The sequence below is a fragment of the Lepidochelys olivacea genome, assembly GCF_965140295.1.
Source record: "Lepidochelys olivacea isolate rLepOli2 genome assembly, chromosome: 6".
NCBI classification, from domain to species: domain Eukaryota; kingdom Metazoa; phylum Chordata; order Testudines; family Cheloniidae; genus Lepidochelys; species Lepidochelys olivacea.
In genome coordinates this window covers 86,916,886-86,933,320 of record NC_140416.1, presented here as the reverse complement: position 1 = coordinate 86,933,320, position 16,435 = coordinate 86,916,886, and the positions used below count along the sequence as shown (strand labels likewise).

Below are 16,435 nucleotides of genomic sequence, written 5' to 3'. Positions count from 1 at the left end.
TCCCTAGAGGGCTTCACCATTTCCTGGATAGCCCCAGTTCCAGATTCCAAGCACAATTTAGTAATAGAAAACTTACATTTTATTAGTGTCTTTCACCTCAGAGCGATCTCAAAGTGCACTACAACTCTGCACATACAAAAAAAAACAACATCTCTCTCCACCAATGAAATGCAGACATCTTGAGGACAGAATTGGTGGCAGTTTAACAGCACTGCTCAACAGTAGGTGAAATAAATCTATCCACCTGAAAATGAAGGGGGATTTAAATAGAATGCAATTTCCCTGGCTGGAATATGGCCAGGACACAAAGGTTATTATACTGTTGTGGAAAACGAGTCACACCATCTGTTTCGTTCAAACAGCCTGAGGTCCTTTTATTGAATACAAGCATGCAGGGAGAGGGAGATAGAGATGGCCACATGCAGGTGCCACCCCGGTCTCTCTGTCCTGCCCCTATAATACCAGTCTTATATAGTTTTTTACATCCAAGTCAAATGATACATTTCCTTAATTTTTTTTAATTACTCAAGCATTGTTAATAAAGCCTTATAAGGAGCTAAAATAAACAGTTTCATAATTAGCACTGTGCTAACGCACTTAGTTATTATCAAGATCTGCGGTTTGCTTGTGGCTGCGTTTTGTCTAGGAGCCTTTGCAGGTTTGGGGGGAGGGGTGTACATATAACGGACAGCTAGGGACTTCAGTTAGGCTAGAGGTTGGCCTAGTTCATTATCTGGGTCAAAATACCACGGCCCAGCATATGCAAATGCTCTTAGCTTAAGCTAAGTCTTACAGGATGCAGGCCTGTAGGCCTCTTGCATATAGTGCATAGATCTTGTCACAGGATGGGATGGGGTCAGGTCAACAGTACTTTCCCCCACAATACCAACTCTTGTAGAAAGTGACCTGGGGTCACAAATGAAAGATCCAAGGTATAGGTTCATAGATTCCAAGACCAGAAGGGATCATTGTGATCATCTAATCTGAACTCCTATATAACAGACCATAAAAATTCTCCAAAAATAAATTTAGAGCATACCTTTTAGAAGTATATTTAGAAAAACAATTTTGATTTAAAAATTGCCAGTGACTGAGATCAACCATGACATTGGGTAAATTATTCCAATTGCTAATTATCGTCAATGTTAAACATTTACACCTTCTTTCCTGTCTGAATTTGTCTAATTTCAGCTTCAACGTTGTATCTTTCTCTGCTACACTGAAGAGCCTATTATCAAATATTTGTTGCCCATATAGATACTTACAGACATAATCAAGTCACCCCTTAATCTTCTCTTTGTTAAGCTAAACAGAAGGAGCTCCTTGAGTCATTGACTCCAAGGCTTGTTTTCCAATCCTTTAGATAATTCTTGCGGCTCATCTCTGAATTCTTTGACTTATTAACATTGTTCTTGAATTGTGGATGCCAGAACTGGACACAGTACTCCAGGAGTGGTAGCACCAGTGCCAAATACAGAGATAAAATTACCTCCACTCTGACTTGAGATTCCCTATTTGTGCATGTAGGATAGCACAGGCCCTTTTGGCCAAAGCATTGCACCGGGAGCTCACATTTAGCTGGTTCACCTCCACAACACTCAGATCTTTTTCAGAGAGTCACTGCATCCCAGGATAGGGTCTCTCCCATCTTCTAAGTATGGTCTACATTCTTTGTTCCTAGATATATACACACATTTCTATTTAGCTATATAAAAATGTATATTGTTTGCTCACACCCAGTTTATCAAGTGATCCAGATTGCTCCATATTAAATGACCTGTTCTCTACATTATTTACCACTCTCCCAATTTTGAGGTCATCTGAAAACTTTATCAGTGATGATTTTATGTTTTCTTCTGAGTCATTGCTAAAAAAAATGTTAAATACTGTCGGGCCAAGAACCAATCCCTGCAGGACTCCATTAAAAACACATCCATTTGATAACTCCACCAAGACCTACCAGCTAGCTTTTAATCCATTTAATGTGTGCCATGTAGATTCTTTCTCTCTCTCTCTCTCGTGTTCTAATCAAAAGGTCTTGCAGTACCAAGCCAAATGCCATGCAGAAGTTTAAAAGTGTATTAGATCAACACTGTTCACTTTTATCAAACTTGGAATCTCATAAAAACATCTCAAGCTAGTTTGACAGGATCTATTTTCCATAAACCCATATTGATGGGTATTATATTACCCTCCTTTATTTCTTTATTAAAGGAGCCCCATATCTGCCTCTCCATTATCTTGCCCAGGATCAATGTCAGACTGACAGGCCTATAATTAGCCCATCATTCTGTTAACCCTTTTGAAATATTGGCGTAACATTAACTTTGTCTTCTGGAACTTCTCCAAGTTTTATTGAAAATCAGCATTAATGCTCCAGTGAGCTCCTCAACCAACTCTTATAAAACTCTTGGATGCAAGTTATCTGGACATGCTTATTTAAAAATGTCTAACTTTAGTAACTGCTGCTTAACAGCCTAAGACACTAGTGGAATGGAAAGAGTGTTATGACCTTATGACATGACTATATTTATTTTCCCCCAAAATTCATAACAGAAACTTCTAGGGAATTCATCAACAGTATCTGGAAGCAAGAAAGGTGACAAAGCAAAGAGACACTAACTCCAATAGCACAGCACTCCTTCATGCCACACTGACGCATTGGGTTTAGTACTGACTTGAGTGGTAAAGCATCCCAAAAAAATCATCAACACTATTTCACGAAGAACCCTGAGTTTTCAAGAGAGGTCACCCATCCAACAGGAATCTGGGGTCAACTGTACTTGTGAAATCTGACAGAATCACAGCCAGAAGTAGCATGGCTGTAAAATCCCCTTCCCATACTTAGTGCTACCCACTGCTTGTATCAAACACAGAGAAACAGTCATATTGTTCCCCAATAACTTACTCCCATTTCCAGGGCTTGTCGCTGTGCAGCCCTAACCCCAATCCTGCAGATATCAGTCCAAAACCCCATCCTTCCAAGGTTTTGTACAGCTCCAGGTCTTCTACTCACACTGCTTAGGGAAGGGTATATTAACCATAAGGTGAAGTTTACTGTCATATGTAAACTTGGCAACTACAGGGTAATTAATCAGGACCCAAAGGAGAGCCTGGGAGAGAAGGACGAAAGGACAAAGGGCCTGTTAGCAGATGTGGGGGGAAGCAGTATAGTTAATTCCTCTTTACCTGCATGGGTGCTATAGAAAAGCACAAGACACAACTGAGCAATGGTTTTTCCCCTAACTGTACACAAAAGCCATCTAAACCAGGGGTTCTCAACCTCTCTTTCTGAGCCCTCCCTCCTCCCACTATGCTATAAAAACTCCACACCCAGCTGTGCCACAACAACTGTTTTTCTGCATATAAAAGCCAGGACCAGCATTTGAGGGTAGCAAGCAGGGCAGTTGCGGGGCTCCACACCACAGGGAGTTGCTCAGGATTCAGTTTCAGCCCTGAGTCAGGGTGGCAGGGCTCGGAGCCCCAGGCTTCAGCACCATATGGTCGGGCTTTGGCTTTCTGCCCTGCACCCCAGCAAGTCTAATGCTGGCCCTGCTTGGGGGACCCCCTGAAACCTGCTCACAGCCCCCCAGTGGCCCTGGACCCCTGGTTGAGAACCACTGATCTAAACCAACTTTCTGGATTTAAGTATCCCTACCTCTAATTCTGGAATCTCCCTCTTTACCCTTCACAGCTGCTCTTGGCTCCACTGGACTGTCAAGGGCTCCCTGCTTAGGGCACTAAGACTAAACGGAAAGCCACTTGCACCTTCCCTAGTCTTTACTCTTTCAAGACTTACTGTTTAATACAAATGCCAACTTCCTAATCGCACAAAACTGAACATCCTTGCCCCATCCCTTCCCCGGCTCATTCCACTCCCCTGTCCCTCCATTGCTCACTCTCCCCCACCCTCACTCACTTTCAACAGGCTGGGGCAGGGGTGCAGAAGGGGATAAGGGGTGTGGGTTCAGGGCTGGGGCAGAGGGTTGGCGTGCAGAGTGCGGGCCCAGCCGAGCAGCACTTACCTCAGGCAGCTCCCAGTTGGCAGCACAGCAAGGCTAAGGCAGACTCCCTGCCTGCCCTGGCTTCACATTGCGCCTGGAAGTCCAACTCCTATGTGCAGGAGCCAGAGGGCCCTGTGCGTTGCCTGCCCCAACAGGCACCAGCCCCGCAGCTCCCATTGGCCATGGTTCCTGGCCAATGGGAGCTGCAGAGCCGACGCTCGGTCGAAAACCGGACACCTGGGAACCCTTGTCTCAGCCAGTTGCCATGAGCTGCTGCTAAACCAGGACAGAGAGACATCAACATGATGCCCCGAGAAAGCTGCTCCATGAGCTAAGAACTGGTGGAAAGAGGTTACAAATATTTTCACCCTTACGCAGTACAAAGGCTGCAGCCCCAAAGTGCAGCTAGGGAGCTCTATCCCATACAGAATGGGAGCACAACACTGGTCCAGGGTCTTGCCTCTGTTCCTGCCCCTGCTCCTCAATCACACACCAGTTCCCTGCCTGTGATATCAATTATCTCCACAGCAAAACAAGCAGTGGAGCAGTATACCAGGTAGGTGCAGCAGTAGTAGTTGAGCTGTTAACCCCATTAGCACATTGGTGCAGATGACACTATATGGCGGAGTTCCTTTGCCAAAAGCCAGATGAATCTATTCAAATGCTCTTAGCGCAATAGAGTAATAGGAAAAGCCAAAATGCAAGGAATTCAAAGTTCTGCCCCAGTTTTTGCGAGACCAACAGGTGCAGGAAATAGGGTCTCTTGTGAAAAGATGCAGGAACAAGCTAACGGGTTTCAAACTTGCATCCTACCATTAAGAGTATTTTGTGGGTATAATGAACATCTGCAGTGAAGAGAAGCTAACCTAAGACTAGTCCAGCTCCTTTTCTGAGAATTCAACACATGGAGCCTGTTGGAAAGGGAATAGTGTAATGCAATCTTAGCCAGTTGCCTTTTGCAGCCCCTTCCATGCATAAGGCATCTGCTGATGCCCAAAAAGGTGGGGATAGGAGGAAGGGAGAAAGATGCAAGAAGAAAAACACCACAGTAGAGTAAGCAAAAGGAGAGCAAACAGAGCAGAGTCCAATGGGTAGAACAAGATGGTCTGATAGCTCCTTTCCTTTAAGGCTCTTCAAGTGCCAAAGGCGGAAGGAGACAAGAGAAGAAACGGAGGTCACACAGTTAGACTTAGTGGGACCCCTCAGCCTTCTTACTGCCCAATGGTGAAATGCTAAAGTAACAATCACTATAGCATAAACAGTTACTGTGTAAGAGCCATTTTCCACTTTATTATTCTTTGACAAGACTTCTCCTAAGCTTCAGCAGAGCTGCTACTGTTATCTGTGGGAGTATGCAGCTCTAACTGTGGAGTCCCAGCCCACAAACCCTATCATCACAGTGCCTCTCTAATTCCTATGGGAGCTGTATGGATGTAGCCAAGGGCATCATCTGGCCCTGCTTCAAGAACATTATTTGACTTCCCTACCCAAACACCAGAGATAGCATGGAACTAGGCCTCATCTCTTTTTACATGAGGACACTCAGGCACAATCAGGGAAGTGAGCTGCCCAGGAGACTCAGCAAATGGCTAACCAGGCAGTAGAATCCAAGCCACCCGACTCAGAATACTGTGCTTTTACCACAAGACCATCCTTCCTCTCTTTAAGCTCAAAACCCCAGTCTAATGTAAGAGAAGTGATGAGCCAGTGGTGATAACCCTAGCTTAACCCCCCAAGTGGATCCGCTTGTCCATAGCCGCTATGCTGGATGGAGGTGCCTGGGAAAGGATCATGAGAATGATCCCCAGCCATCCATTGCAGGAATTCATTATGCTCCCCAAACAGCCAGGGCCTGCTAGGCAGGGGTTACTAGGGGCGTGGGGGACTGGGCTGCTGCAGCAGGCTCTGGCCACAGCACATCCTGTGAGGTAATGTGAATTCCTTGGCTCGCAGGGAGCACCTGAATTCTTTGGAAACCACAGGAATCCAGCAGAGAAAAGGTAAATATCCCAGCGGAGCCAGTGCTAATTAGCAAGCAGGGCTACTGAAGGAGGGGGCACTGCAAACTCTGGAGTTCAGGGAGCTCAGATGGCAGGAAGGCAGCCCACTGTCAGACATTATGAGGTTCAGCTGCCAGCTCAGACATTACTGGAACTCTCGTGTCATTCTAAAGTACACATTCACCTCCCCCTCAGCTACTGCTCCTTGAGCCCTTCACAAGCACATTTGGTTTTCAGCTCAATTTGTTGCTTTACAAAAAAATTCTCAATTTCAGTGAAAGTCAGGCTACAAAGTTCCTGCTGGGCTGGAACCCTTCCAGTGGTTCAGGATCAGAAATAGAGCTGACAAAAAAAAAAAAAAAAAGGGCAGAAAATTCAGGTAGTAAAGACCAAGTTTAAAACAAAACTGAAAAGAAAAAACAGACATTTTTCTAGAACACCAAAAACGATCATTGTGCATCAACACCCCCTGATGGTCACAGCAGCAAGGCACACATTTCCCAAAGCCACCATGCAGGATGGGGGCACAAACACAAACAAGAAGTCCCTGAAAAAGATTCAGGTTAATTTCCATTTCATAATAAGCTAGACAGAGGGAAAAACTGGGAAGGACAGAATGAAACCCCCATTTTGCAAGCTATGGGCAGTGGAAACCATTCAAACCCTAACTGTGACCCCGCCCCCCGCCCGCATTCCAAGCACAAGGCTTTCTGATTCCCCTTCAATCAGAAACAGAAAACAAAAACAAAATTAAGACAACCAGACAATTTCACAGCCGGTCAGAAGAGACATCTACCTGCTAGTACATGGCTATGCAGTCCCCTGGGCTACAATGAGGCATTCAAAATCAGTTTGATGCCTCTTTGAATACCCTCCCCCGTGGGTTATCTTTTTGGTCTGGTCTAGACTAAGATTTAAAGGTGTGTATTTGAACATGTTAGCTAACATAATTCAAAAGTCTACAGCAGACCTAGGCTCCCCAAAGCTCTAACTATCCAAGATTGGAAGTCTTTCTAGAAGATATGTTCTAGCTCATTCAGAAGTCATGGGCTTGATGCAGAAATCACTGGGTGAAATTCTATGTCAGTGTCATATAGGAGATTAGACTAGATCATAATAATCCCTTTAGTCTTAAATCTTAATCCTGATCAGTTTAGCACATATTAAAAGCAACGTGTTTTGACTACATTAGGTTTTTAAAAATGTATCAGCTAACATGTTCTAATGATACACCTTTAAATCAAATCTGGACAAGACCTTAAGGAACAGCATGGCATACCCCTGTCTGTCTCACACTAGAGAAGCCCTGTTCTTGTTTCAGGCACCAACAGAGAACTGAAAGACCACCACCAATTCAAAATGATTGGCCAGCTTTCCTTCATAGAAGGGACACAGGACTGAAATAGTGGACTACTATGGATTAGGAACATTGACAGAGTTAGGAGCTGGGCAAGACCAGAATAGCAGGGGGCACTACAAGGCAAGATAAGATGCACTGACAAAGCTGTTTGATGCTGTTAGTTCTGGTGCTGCTCTGAAAGCTGGACTCTCAGCTTCGATGGCCTAAGGTTACACCCCACAAAAAACTTCCTCTGAGGAAAGAGCAAACCACAAAAGAGCCTGCTCTTGTGTCTGGCACCTCAGGTCAGGGCACCCTGAATTCTGCCCAACACACTTCTCAAAGCAAGAAAACAGGACTTCAGCAATAGAAATGGAACAGCTGCATTCAGAACTTCTGAGAAGGTTCAAACGCCTGAATAACCCAGAAGGTTTTATCATTGGATCTCTGCTTCCCCACTGCTGCCCGAGGGAGCTTTCCTATGCCCCACCTCCTGCCATTCCACATAGATGGGAACACACAGCAATGCAGCATCAGAGCCTAAACCTATTTCCTCTGTTCCAGAACCTCACTTCCAAACCTGGATCACCTCATGTCAAGTCAGGGTGTACTCTGGAAGCCAGACACAGGGAGGTTTCTACTCAGGCAAACAGGCATCAGCTGATGCATGCTATTTAGTCCCTCCTCAAGTCAAGAAAAGTCTGTCCTATGGAGCCTCCACATGTTCTATTATCAGTAACTCTTCTCTGCCAAGAGGCACCAGCCACTGGGGCTCCCTGAGGGATGACAGAGCTGTACACTGGCTTTCAGTGGGATATAGCAGAAGCTGGCAAGGGAACAAATACAGAAGTCACGTTTTGGAAACTAGCCAGGTTTTGGGAAAAACTGCAGAATACAGGTACGTCATTGCTCTGGTCAGCAAGGGAGGTCCCTAAACCTGGCCTCTACATGCACAAAGCCCTCACCCCCACTACATCTATGCCACGTCCACTGTGCCACAGTATGCTTTTACCACATATCACTCCCCAGACCTCCCAGGAGCCCCACCACATAGTTTCCACTCTTAAACACTGCAGCTTCTACAATGGGGGAGGAAAAGCAGCCTCCAGTCACAGCCACAAGTGTTGAATCCTTCTCCTTCACAGTCTGAGGTTGTCCCAGCCTTAGCCAAAGCACCAATAGTCTGTAAGCCCTTAAAGGGGTCTCTCTAGGCATTTATACTACACCAGAAAGACAAACAAGAACCTGGAGCTCCAGGATCCTCTGTGTCCAGGCACACAAATCCAGGGCAAGAGGAAAATCACCACAAGACCCTGAAAACAATCAAGGTTGCTAGTGCCACCTGGAGGCCACACATAGGAGGAAATATCTAATCTCTCACATTCCCCCACCCTTAACCTCCATTATATGACTGACACTGTTTCTGTTCCATCCAATTGCTAGATATACCCTGGGGGATTGCCATCACTTGCTGCACCTACTCACCAGCCCCAGAGATTTATGGAGGGAGGAGGAGGTTGACGAGTCATTAAGGAAGCTGATAGAAGTAGGCTTATTCTTGTCATTTAAAAGTACTCCATATACGCCAAACTGTGAACTATCAACTGTGGGGCAGCAGCAGAGCTATGGGTCACTCTACCAGGGGTCAGGCTAGTTCCCTGACCTAGGGTGACACACCCAGGGATGTGCTTCTGATTTTACCTTTGGCACCAATTCTATAATCATGCATCAGATATCCTGTAGCTGGAGGAACTATATGTCTACAAGAGACCTGGTCTTTGACAGTAGCATGCAGACCCTCCACAATGCCCCACAGCAGACAGACTGGCCTCCACTTACATTAGCCCCTTCTCAAAAAGAATACAAGGTGTGGATGTGGGAGCAGAGAAAGTACAGTTGCTTACCCTACAGTAACTAGTTCAAGATGTGCTTTCGGCACAGATTCCACTCTTGGTGCCCATGCACCACATGTGCTTGAGTCAGATTTTTTTTGGCCAGTGGTGTCCATCTGGTGGTTATGCCTGTGCCCTTGCAACCTCCCCATCTGAGGGCACAAATGGCTGAATGGACCCAACTGCTTCACCAATACAAAAGCCCACATGATAGAACTCCCCATTAGCAGATGAGGGCGAGTTGTGAAATCTGTGTGGACAACACATCTCAAAGAGCCACAGTTGCTGTGGGATAAGTAGCCATTCTTTGAGCAATTGCCAATGGATTCCACTCATAGTGACTAACAAGCAGCTGTCTATTTGCTTAGAGGCAGGTAGGAGTCCTGCTTGAATAGTGACTGCAGGACAATCCTACCAAAATTGGAAGTCTGGAGACCCATACTAGATCAAGTATGGGAATATTACTCAAACAAGCAATTTAAGGTGTCTGAGCCCTAGTGGAAAGAGCTCTGATATGGCCTAACTCACAGCAAGTCCTTACACTGCAAGACCCACTTGGAAGGTCACGCTTTGATTTTGTCAGCAAATGCAACTAGTGTGTATGTGTTGCCAAATGACTTTGTTCTATCCAAATAGAAAGACAATACCTTCACTACATCTAGTGTGTGAAGCTTTGCTTTATCCCAGGTTAGAGCAAGGCTTAAGGAAGAATAAAGAGGTGAATGGACTGATTTACACAGAACTCAGACAACATTGGGTAGAAACAGAGTAAGGTCTAAGGAGAACCCTGTCCTTGTGATATACTTCATACAGGGGAGCTGACATACAAGCCTCAATCTCCCCATCCCTCCTAGCTGAGGTAATGTCAATGAAAACCATTTTCCTAGCAGCCAGCTGTTAAAAGGGAGCAGGTTGCTAAAGACTCAGAGGGGACACATTAACCCTGCCAGTGCCACATTAAGGTCCCATGGAGGACAGGGCTCTCAAACAGTGGGAAAAAACATGCATGAGAACCTTCAGTAACAGTCACTGGAGAGGGGGGAAACAGTGTGGCCACAGATAGGAGAGCAATTTGCAGATACTGCTGTCAGATTGACTCTTATGGAGCTGATGGAAAGTCCAGATAGCAATTCTGGACTAGTTGCTAGCCCTGAAGTAAAGACTAGTGCGGTCAGGGAGAAAGCTGGTGCTGAGAAGCTCATATAGAAAAATATACAGCTATATATATTGTGAGGTGAAATGTGGAGGTATGCAAGAAATCAGATTTCTGAAAGGGGTAGAGTAGTCTCAAAAGGTTAAGAGTCACTGATATAGGGCATTGCTGTGGTGTTGAATCAGCAATTCCAGTTGATGGACATTAAGAAGGGATAGAAAAAGCTGCATGCCAGGGAGATTGCCCTGATCTCTAAAACGTGTGTGTGTGCAGACTTGCTATCTGAGCAGACCGTAGTCCTTGACTTTTCAGTGGCTCAAGCAGAACCCTTCCTGAGTGAAGGCATGTTACCAGCATCTTTGTAGGAAGAGACAGATAATGGAACTCCACGGCATATCTAAAGTGGTTTTGTTCATCATATGACAATTCTTGTGGGACCATGACCATCATGTCCATGCGGTGTCTGCTGGAGATAGGGTGACGAGACAGCAAGTGTGAAAAACTGGGACGGGGGGAGGAGGGGGTAAAATAGGAGCCTATATAAGAAAAAGGCCCAAAAATTGGGGCGGTCCATATAAAATCAGGACATCTGGTCATCCTAGCTGGAGAGCTACTGATCTCAGCAACTTCCTGCCTAGATCAATACTGTAGTCTGGCATACTGTGTGATTAGAAGTGTAAATGGCTATGTGCCCTAGAAGCCTCAGACATCCTTGTTTGTGGTGTTGGGTGGGCTAAAACTGACTGGGTGGTCTCATTGTATGAAATCTTTCCTATGGAAGATAAGCCCTCACTAATTTGGAGTCTAACAGACCATAGACTTCACCTGAGCAGTTTGAATGTGAGGATTTCACTCTGTTCCTTTTGAAACCTGAAAAGATACAGAATTTCAGGATTGTCTGTGCTAAATCATCTGTTGTGGTGATCTTCCTTGAATTAGCCAATTGTCCAGGTAAAGGCGTACCTGGATTCTTGTCTCCTTAGATGAGCTGCCACTAATGACAGCCATGTAGTGAAAACCGTTAGAGCTGTAGAGTGGCCAAAAGGTCAGAACTCTGTATTGGTAATGGGATGTTCCTATCAGGAATCGCAGGGATTTTTGTGAACCAGATATATGGAGATATGAAAATAGCCATTTAGATTTTATGGAATAGCTTGTATCTTTTGACCTACAGGATGCCTTTCATTAGAAGTTGGTCTACCATTTTGCATCTGAAATAGTATGCAAAGGGGTCGAGACAAAGATCCGGGGGGGGGGGGGGGGAGGAAGAGGGAGGCAGATGAAGAAGCAGGTTCTACAGCCTCTTTTCTTCTTTAGGATTCAGAAGCGGGAATAAAATCACTTGCTCCTGAACTCCAAGGGCAGTTCCTCCCCTGGCTCCTGCTCCCAGTTGTACGAGAAAATTTATTTCCTGCCTCAACAATCTCTTGCAAGAGGTGTCCCTGGAAAGACACCAGAAGGGGAGAAGAGGGTTGGAAGAGACTGAAGATGCATGGGACATCTCTTCCTTATGATCTGAAGGAGTCAGTGGTCCAAGGTAATTCCAGCCCAAGCTTCTTGAAAATATGTGGTTACCAAGGGTGGTAAAGGGGAATGGGGTGGCAGGGGGTGTAAAATAGATCTTGTGGTCCAACCAGGCTCCCAGTGATAGTGTTAGACCTGCTGCCCATTCAAAGCCCCAGACTTCAGGGCAGCTGAGTAGGAGCCAATGGGTTACCAATAATGAAATCTCTACATCAGGGGTCAGCAACCTGCAGCACATGAGCTGATTTTTACTGGCACGCTGCTGCCAGCCAGGGTCCTGCCTGCCACCCCCCGCTCAGCCCGCTGCCAGCCTGGGTGAATAGAACCCCAGGCCAGTACTGGGCTGAGCGGGCCTGGCAGCTGGGACCCTGGTTGGCAGGAGCTGGCGGATGGAACTCCAGACCAGCGGTGGGCTGAGCTGCTCAGCCTGCTGCCGAGCTGAGGTTCTGTCCACCAGTGTAGCATATTAAACTTCTCCTGCAAGTAGTGCATTCCTATGGGAGCACCAGGACTGGCAGCTGTAAGTAGTATGCCATAAGTAGCACATTCCTATGGGGAGAAATTTAATACAATACACCAGGGCAAGGAAGGCTGTGCCTCCCCAAACAGCCACCCACTTCCTACCCCCTGACTGCCCCCCTCATAACACCTGACCCATCCAACACACCCCTCTACTCCTTGTCCCCTGCCCACCCTGTCCTGGCACCCCCTGCCCCCTGACTGCACCCCTCAGAACCCTCCACCCATCCAACCCCCACTGCTCCTTGTCTGACTGCCCCCTCCCAGGACCCCTCCACCCCATCCAAGCCCCCCTGCTCCCTGTCCCCTATCCACACCCCTGACACTCCCATGTCTATCCAACCACCCCTGTTCCCCATCCCCTTACCATGCCGCTCAGAGCATCAGGACTGGCAGCTGTAAGTAGTACATTCCCCTGGGGAGCAATTTAATACACTACACTTGGCCCTGCTCAGCCCGCTGACAGTCTGGAGTTCTTAAAATATATTCTCTCACCCCTTTGATAAGGGGTGAGAGAATATAATGTAATTGTATTACACTACAATTAGCTTAAACTTTGTTTGTATATTACAGTAATCGTTAAATGTATAACGTTAATATATAGGTTTGACGAAACAAAATTGTACTTATGTGCCTGTGCTTGATGTGGGTTTTCGATGATTTACCTTCTAAAAATCTCACGACTCGCACCCCGAGAAAAGGCATCTCATGCCCCCTAGGAGGTACGTGCATCCCAGGTTAAGAACCACTATACTAAACTGATAAGATAAGCATTTTAATTTAATTTTAAATGAAGCTTCTTAAACATTTTTAAAACCTTGTTTACTTTACATACAATAGTTTAGTTACATAATATAGACTTTAGAGAAAGACCTTCTAAAAAACGTTAAAATGTATTATTGGCAAGCAAAACCTTAAGAGTGAATAAATGAAGACTTGGCACACCACTTCTGAAAGGTTGCTGACCCCTGCTCTACATCTTTCTTTGAGGCTCAGACAATCATGGAGATTGCTAATACTGCATTGAGAAACACTTCCTGAGGTATGGCTGTTGCTTGCATTGCTTTCTTTTAAGGCAGTGGTTCTCAACCTGGGTGTATGCAGAGGTTTTCCAGGGAGTACAACTCCTCTAGATATCTGCCTAGTTTAACCAGCTACATAGAAAGCACTAGCAAAGTCAGTACAAACTAAAATTTCATGCAGTAGTCTGGAAACGTTGAGAACCACTGTTTTAGGGGATGGGACAGAGCCCTGAAGATCAGAGTTGCCTGGAATTCTTCAAAAGTATGTAGTGCCTCATCAGTGCCACCGCTAAATAGATGCTTCCTTCAAATGGGAGGGCCTCAATTATTGCTTGGACCTCCCTTGGGATCCCCAAGGGCTGAAGCCATGACCACCTCTTCATGGATATTGATGTTGCCATTATTTGCACCTCTTATCAGATAGGTTTAGTGCAGCCTGTAGAGATGTTTAGCAGTTAACTGGCCATCAGCCATAAGAAATTGTGGTTCCTCCTGATGCTTCTCAGGTAGTTTAGCCATCAAATTGGATAGCTGTCCAAATTTTAAAAAAATCTTGTGGGAGTAGTGTTTGGTAGTTTGCTTCCTTCATTTGTAGGCTTTCAACCAACAAAGTTGATCTTTTGTGGGGTCCTCTCACATGGGTATTTTGGAGGACTTACTGTTTTGCTCTCTGATACAGCTTGTACCACAAGAGTGCCAGATATGGGATGCTAATAAAAATATTCAGAGGCCTGATATCTTCTGTCTGCTTTCCTGAAGTTAGTAGACAGAAGTTGGTGTGTGCCACATCCATCTGGCATGTTACAGTAGACCATTGCTGACTGGTACAGCCAACTTTCCTCAAGTTAGATCAAGTATATCCAAGAGTTTACTTAGTCCTGCCTCAGAGCAGGTGACTTGACTATGACCTACTGAGATCCCTTCCAGTCTTACATTTCTGATTCTCTTCTACAGTCTCTGCAGGGTATTAGCCATCTGTTTTTTATCAGGTCCTAGAAGACACAGAATTAATCCTCCTAGGCTAGTGAAGGTATGTTCATGGCCTCATCAGGGCAGGACAACATTGGAGCTGGGATTTGATGCTCCTGTTCAGGAGAATGCTGTTCTTTTCCATTCTCCTCCTCTTGCCTCCCCAGCAGCCATAGAACTCAATTCACCTATGGAAGCTGAATTTGTCTCTTCAGTGACGGAGACCTAGCTCTGGATACAGTGGGGAATGCTGGCTTTCAGAAATAGGGCTGAATATCCCCAGGGGATCCAGTATGATCAGGGAAGGTAGGAGAGTGTGGAGGAGAGCACATCAAGGATACCAGGATGGGTGCTCCCTATGACTGTGTTCTTAGCTCCTCTAACTGAATAATATCTAGATTTTCTCCTGGACTTCCTCTGAGCTATCCAGAGGGGAGATGAAATATGAGGGGATGATTTCACAATACATTTTAGGGAAGAGGAGAAGGAATATACATCCTCTAACAGAAGAAGTCTGTCAGAAGTACCCTGCCTATGAACCAGGTAGGTTTGCACAGAGGTCTCTTCCCTAGCCAAACATGGAGGTTCTAAAGTTGCGGAGGGGGTAATTACCTCCTTGAATCTCTTAACATTGGGCCCAGTACTGGGCCCACCAAACAAGGCGATAAATGTATAAGCGCCAGATACAGAAGTACACAGTGCTGTGGCTAGTACAAGAGGGAGTACATTCCTAAGCCTTAGATGGTACCACCTGAGCTGCCTTAAAAATCAGCACTGAGGTACCATCAAGTGTCTTATCCAACTTATATCAACTGAAGTCAAAACAAGTCATAACTTCTCACCTTCCCTGACACCAGCAGGAGGCCCAACCTGTGTCTGGCATCATCTCTGGAACAGTGCTCCTTCCTGCTTCTACCAGACATCAACGCTGATGTACTGGTGAACAAATTAGGCCTTTCAGAGGAAGCGGCCTGGGAGTGTAGCTCACCAGGGCACTGAGGGAGACGAACAGACCCACAAACTGAGGCTTCTCCAAAGATATTCCAGAGTCCGAGGAAGCCTGCACTGACTTCTCCAGCAGGAAAAGCTTCAGCTTCCCCTCATTCACTCACTGTCTGGGTGCGCCTGGAGAAGTAACCACCATGGAACAACATTCCACAATGTGTCCTTCCCTAAGGCACATCGGGCACTGACAGCATCCATCGCTGATCGACAGTCACACAAGGGACAGGTTTTAAACCTTGGTGACTTTAGCCTTTGCCATGATCTAAAAGCCCCTATATGGGGTAGACATTAAGAGCAGCGGGGGATTACGCGTAAAATGACAAAAATCCACATTTCTTGTTTTTTAAAATATGCTTGTACCTGTGCCAACTGGCAAAAGGAAACAACTAATTCTCACTCACTAATGAGCTAATCCTAAAATCAAAGGTGAATCATAGACTGCTCAAGAGAAGTAGACAGTGCTGGGGCTCCACGGATAGCAAGAAGGAACTGAGAGATGATAGAGTCCACTTTGCCTGGGAGTAGTTGGGGGAAGGGTATCTAGGGACCAGGCATGGCCCAACTGACACTAGCTAAAAAGAATCTGATCAAGTGCATGGGGTGCAGGTGCACCAAAAATGGAATCTGTGTGGACAATCACTCCAAGATTTGTTTATCAAGGCTTTTCCCCTCCCATAACCATATCAAAATCAGTCACTTCCCCTTCGGGCACACCACCACTAAATACCTACAACTAAAACTTTGAGGCACTCCTTCTCTGCCAGGCCTCTGAATGAAAGATGAGCAGGGCAAGGGTACAGAGAAGCTCTCTTGATCCTAGAGCTTCAGGTTCAACTGCTTTGAGGGAAGGGGTGTGAATCCTACCTGGCTAGTCCTTCCTCGTAGAGGTAGACAACGAGCGGATCATAGGACGTCACCAGTACATACAGGCGCACATCAAATTTGAAGTCTGGAAGAGGATTAGCAGGAATCAGTGACCACAAATACTTCCCAAGAGCCTCCAGACTC

The 16,435-nt window shown here is 45.8% G+C and overlaps 1 protein-coding gene across 5 annotated transcripts in view; it reads right to left on the bottom strand.

Moving 5' to 3' along the window:
• TTLL5 (tubulin tyrosine ligase like 5) overlaps nucleotides 1-16,435 on the bottom strand; it is a 208,431-nt gene that overhangs the window by 176,263 nt on the left and 15,733 nt on the right. For all 5 annotated transcript variants that reach the window (XM_084630661.1, XM_084630660.1, XM_084630663.1 and 2 more), the window contains exon 9: nucleotides 16,292-16,376. In XM_084630661.1, the coding sequence (XP_084486787.1) occupies nucleotides 16,292-16,376 (85 nt within the window). The remainder of the gene's footprint in view (nucleotides 1-16,291; nucleotides 16,377-16,435) is intronic.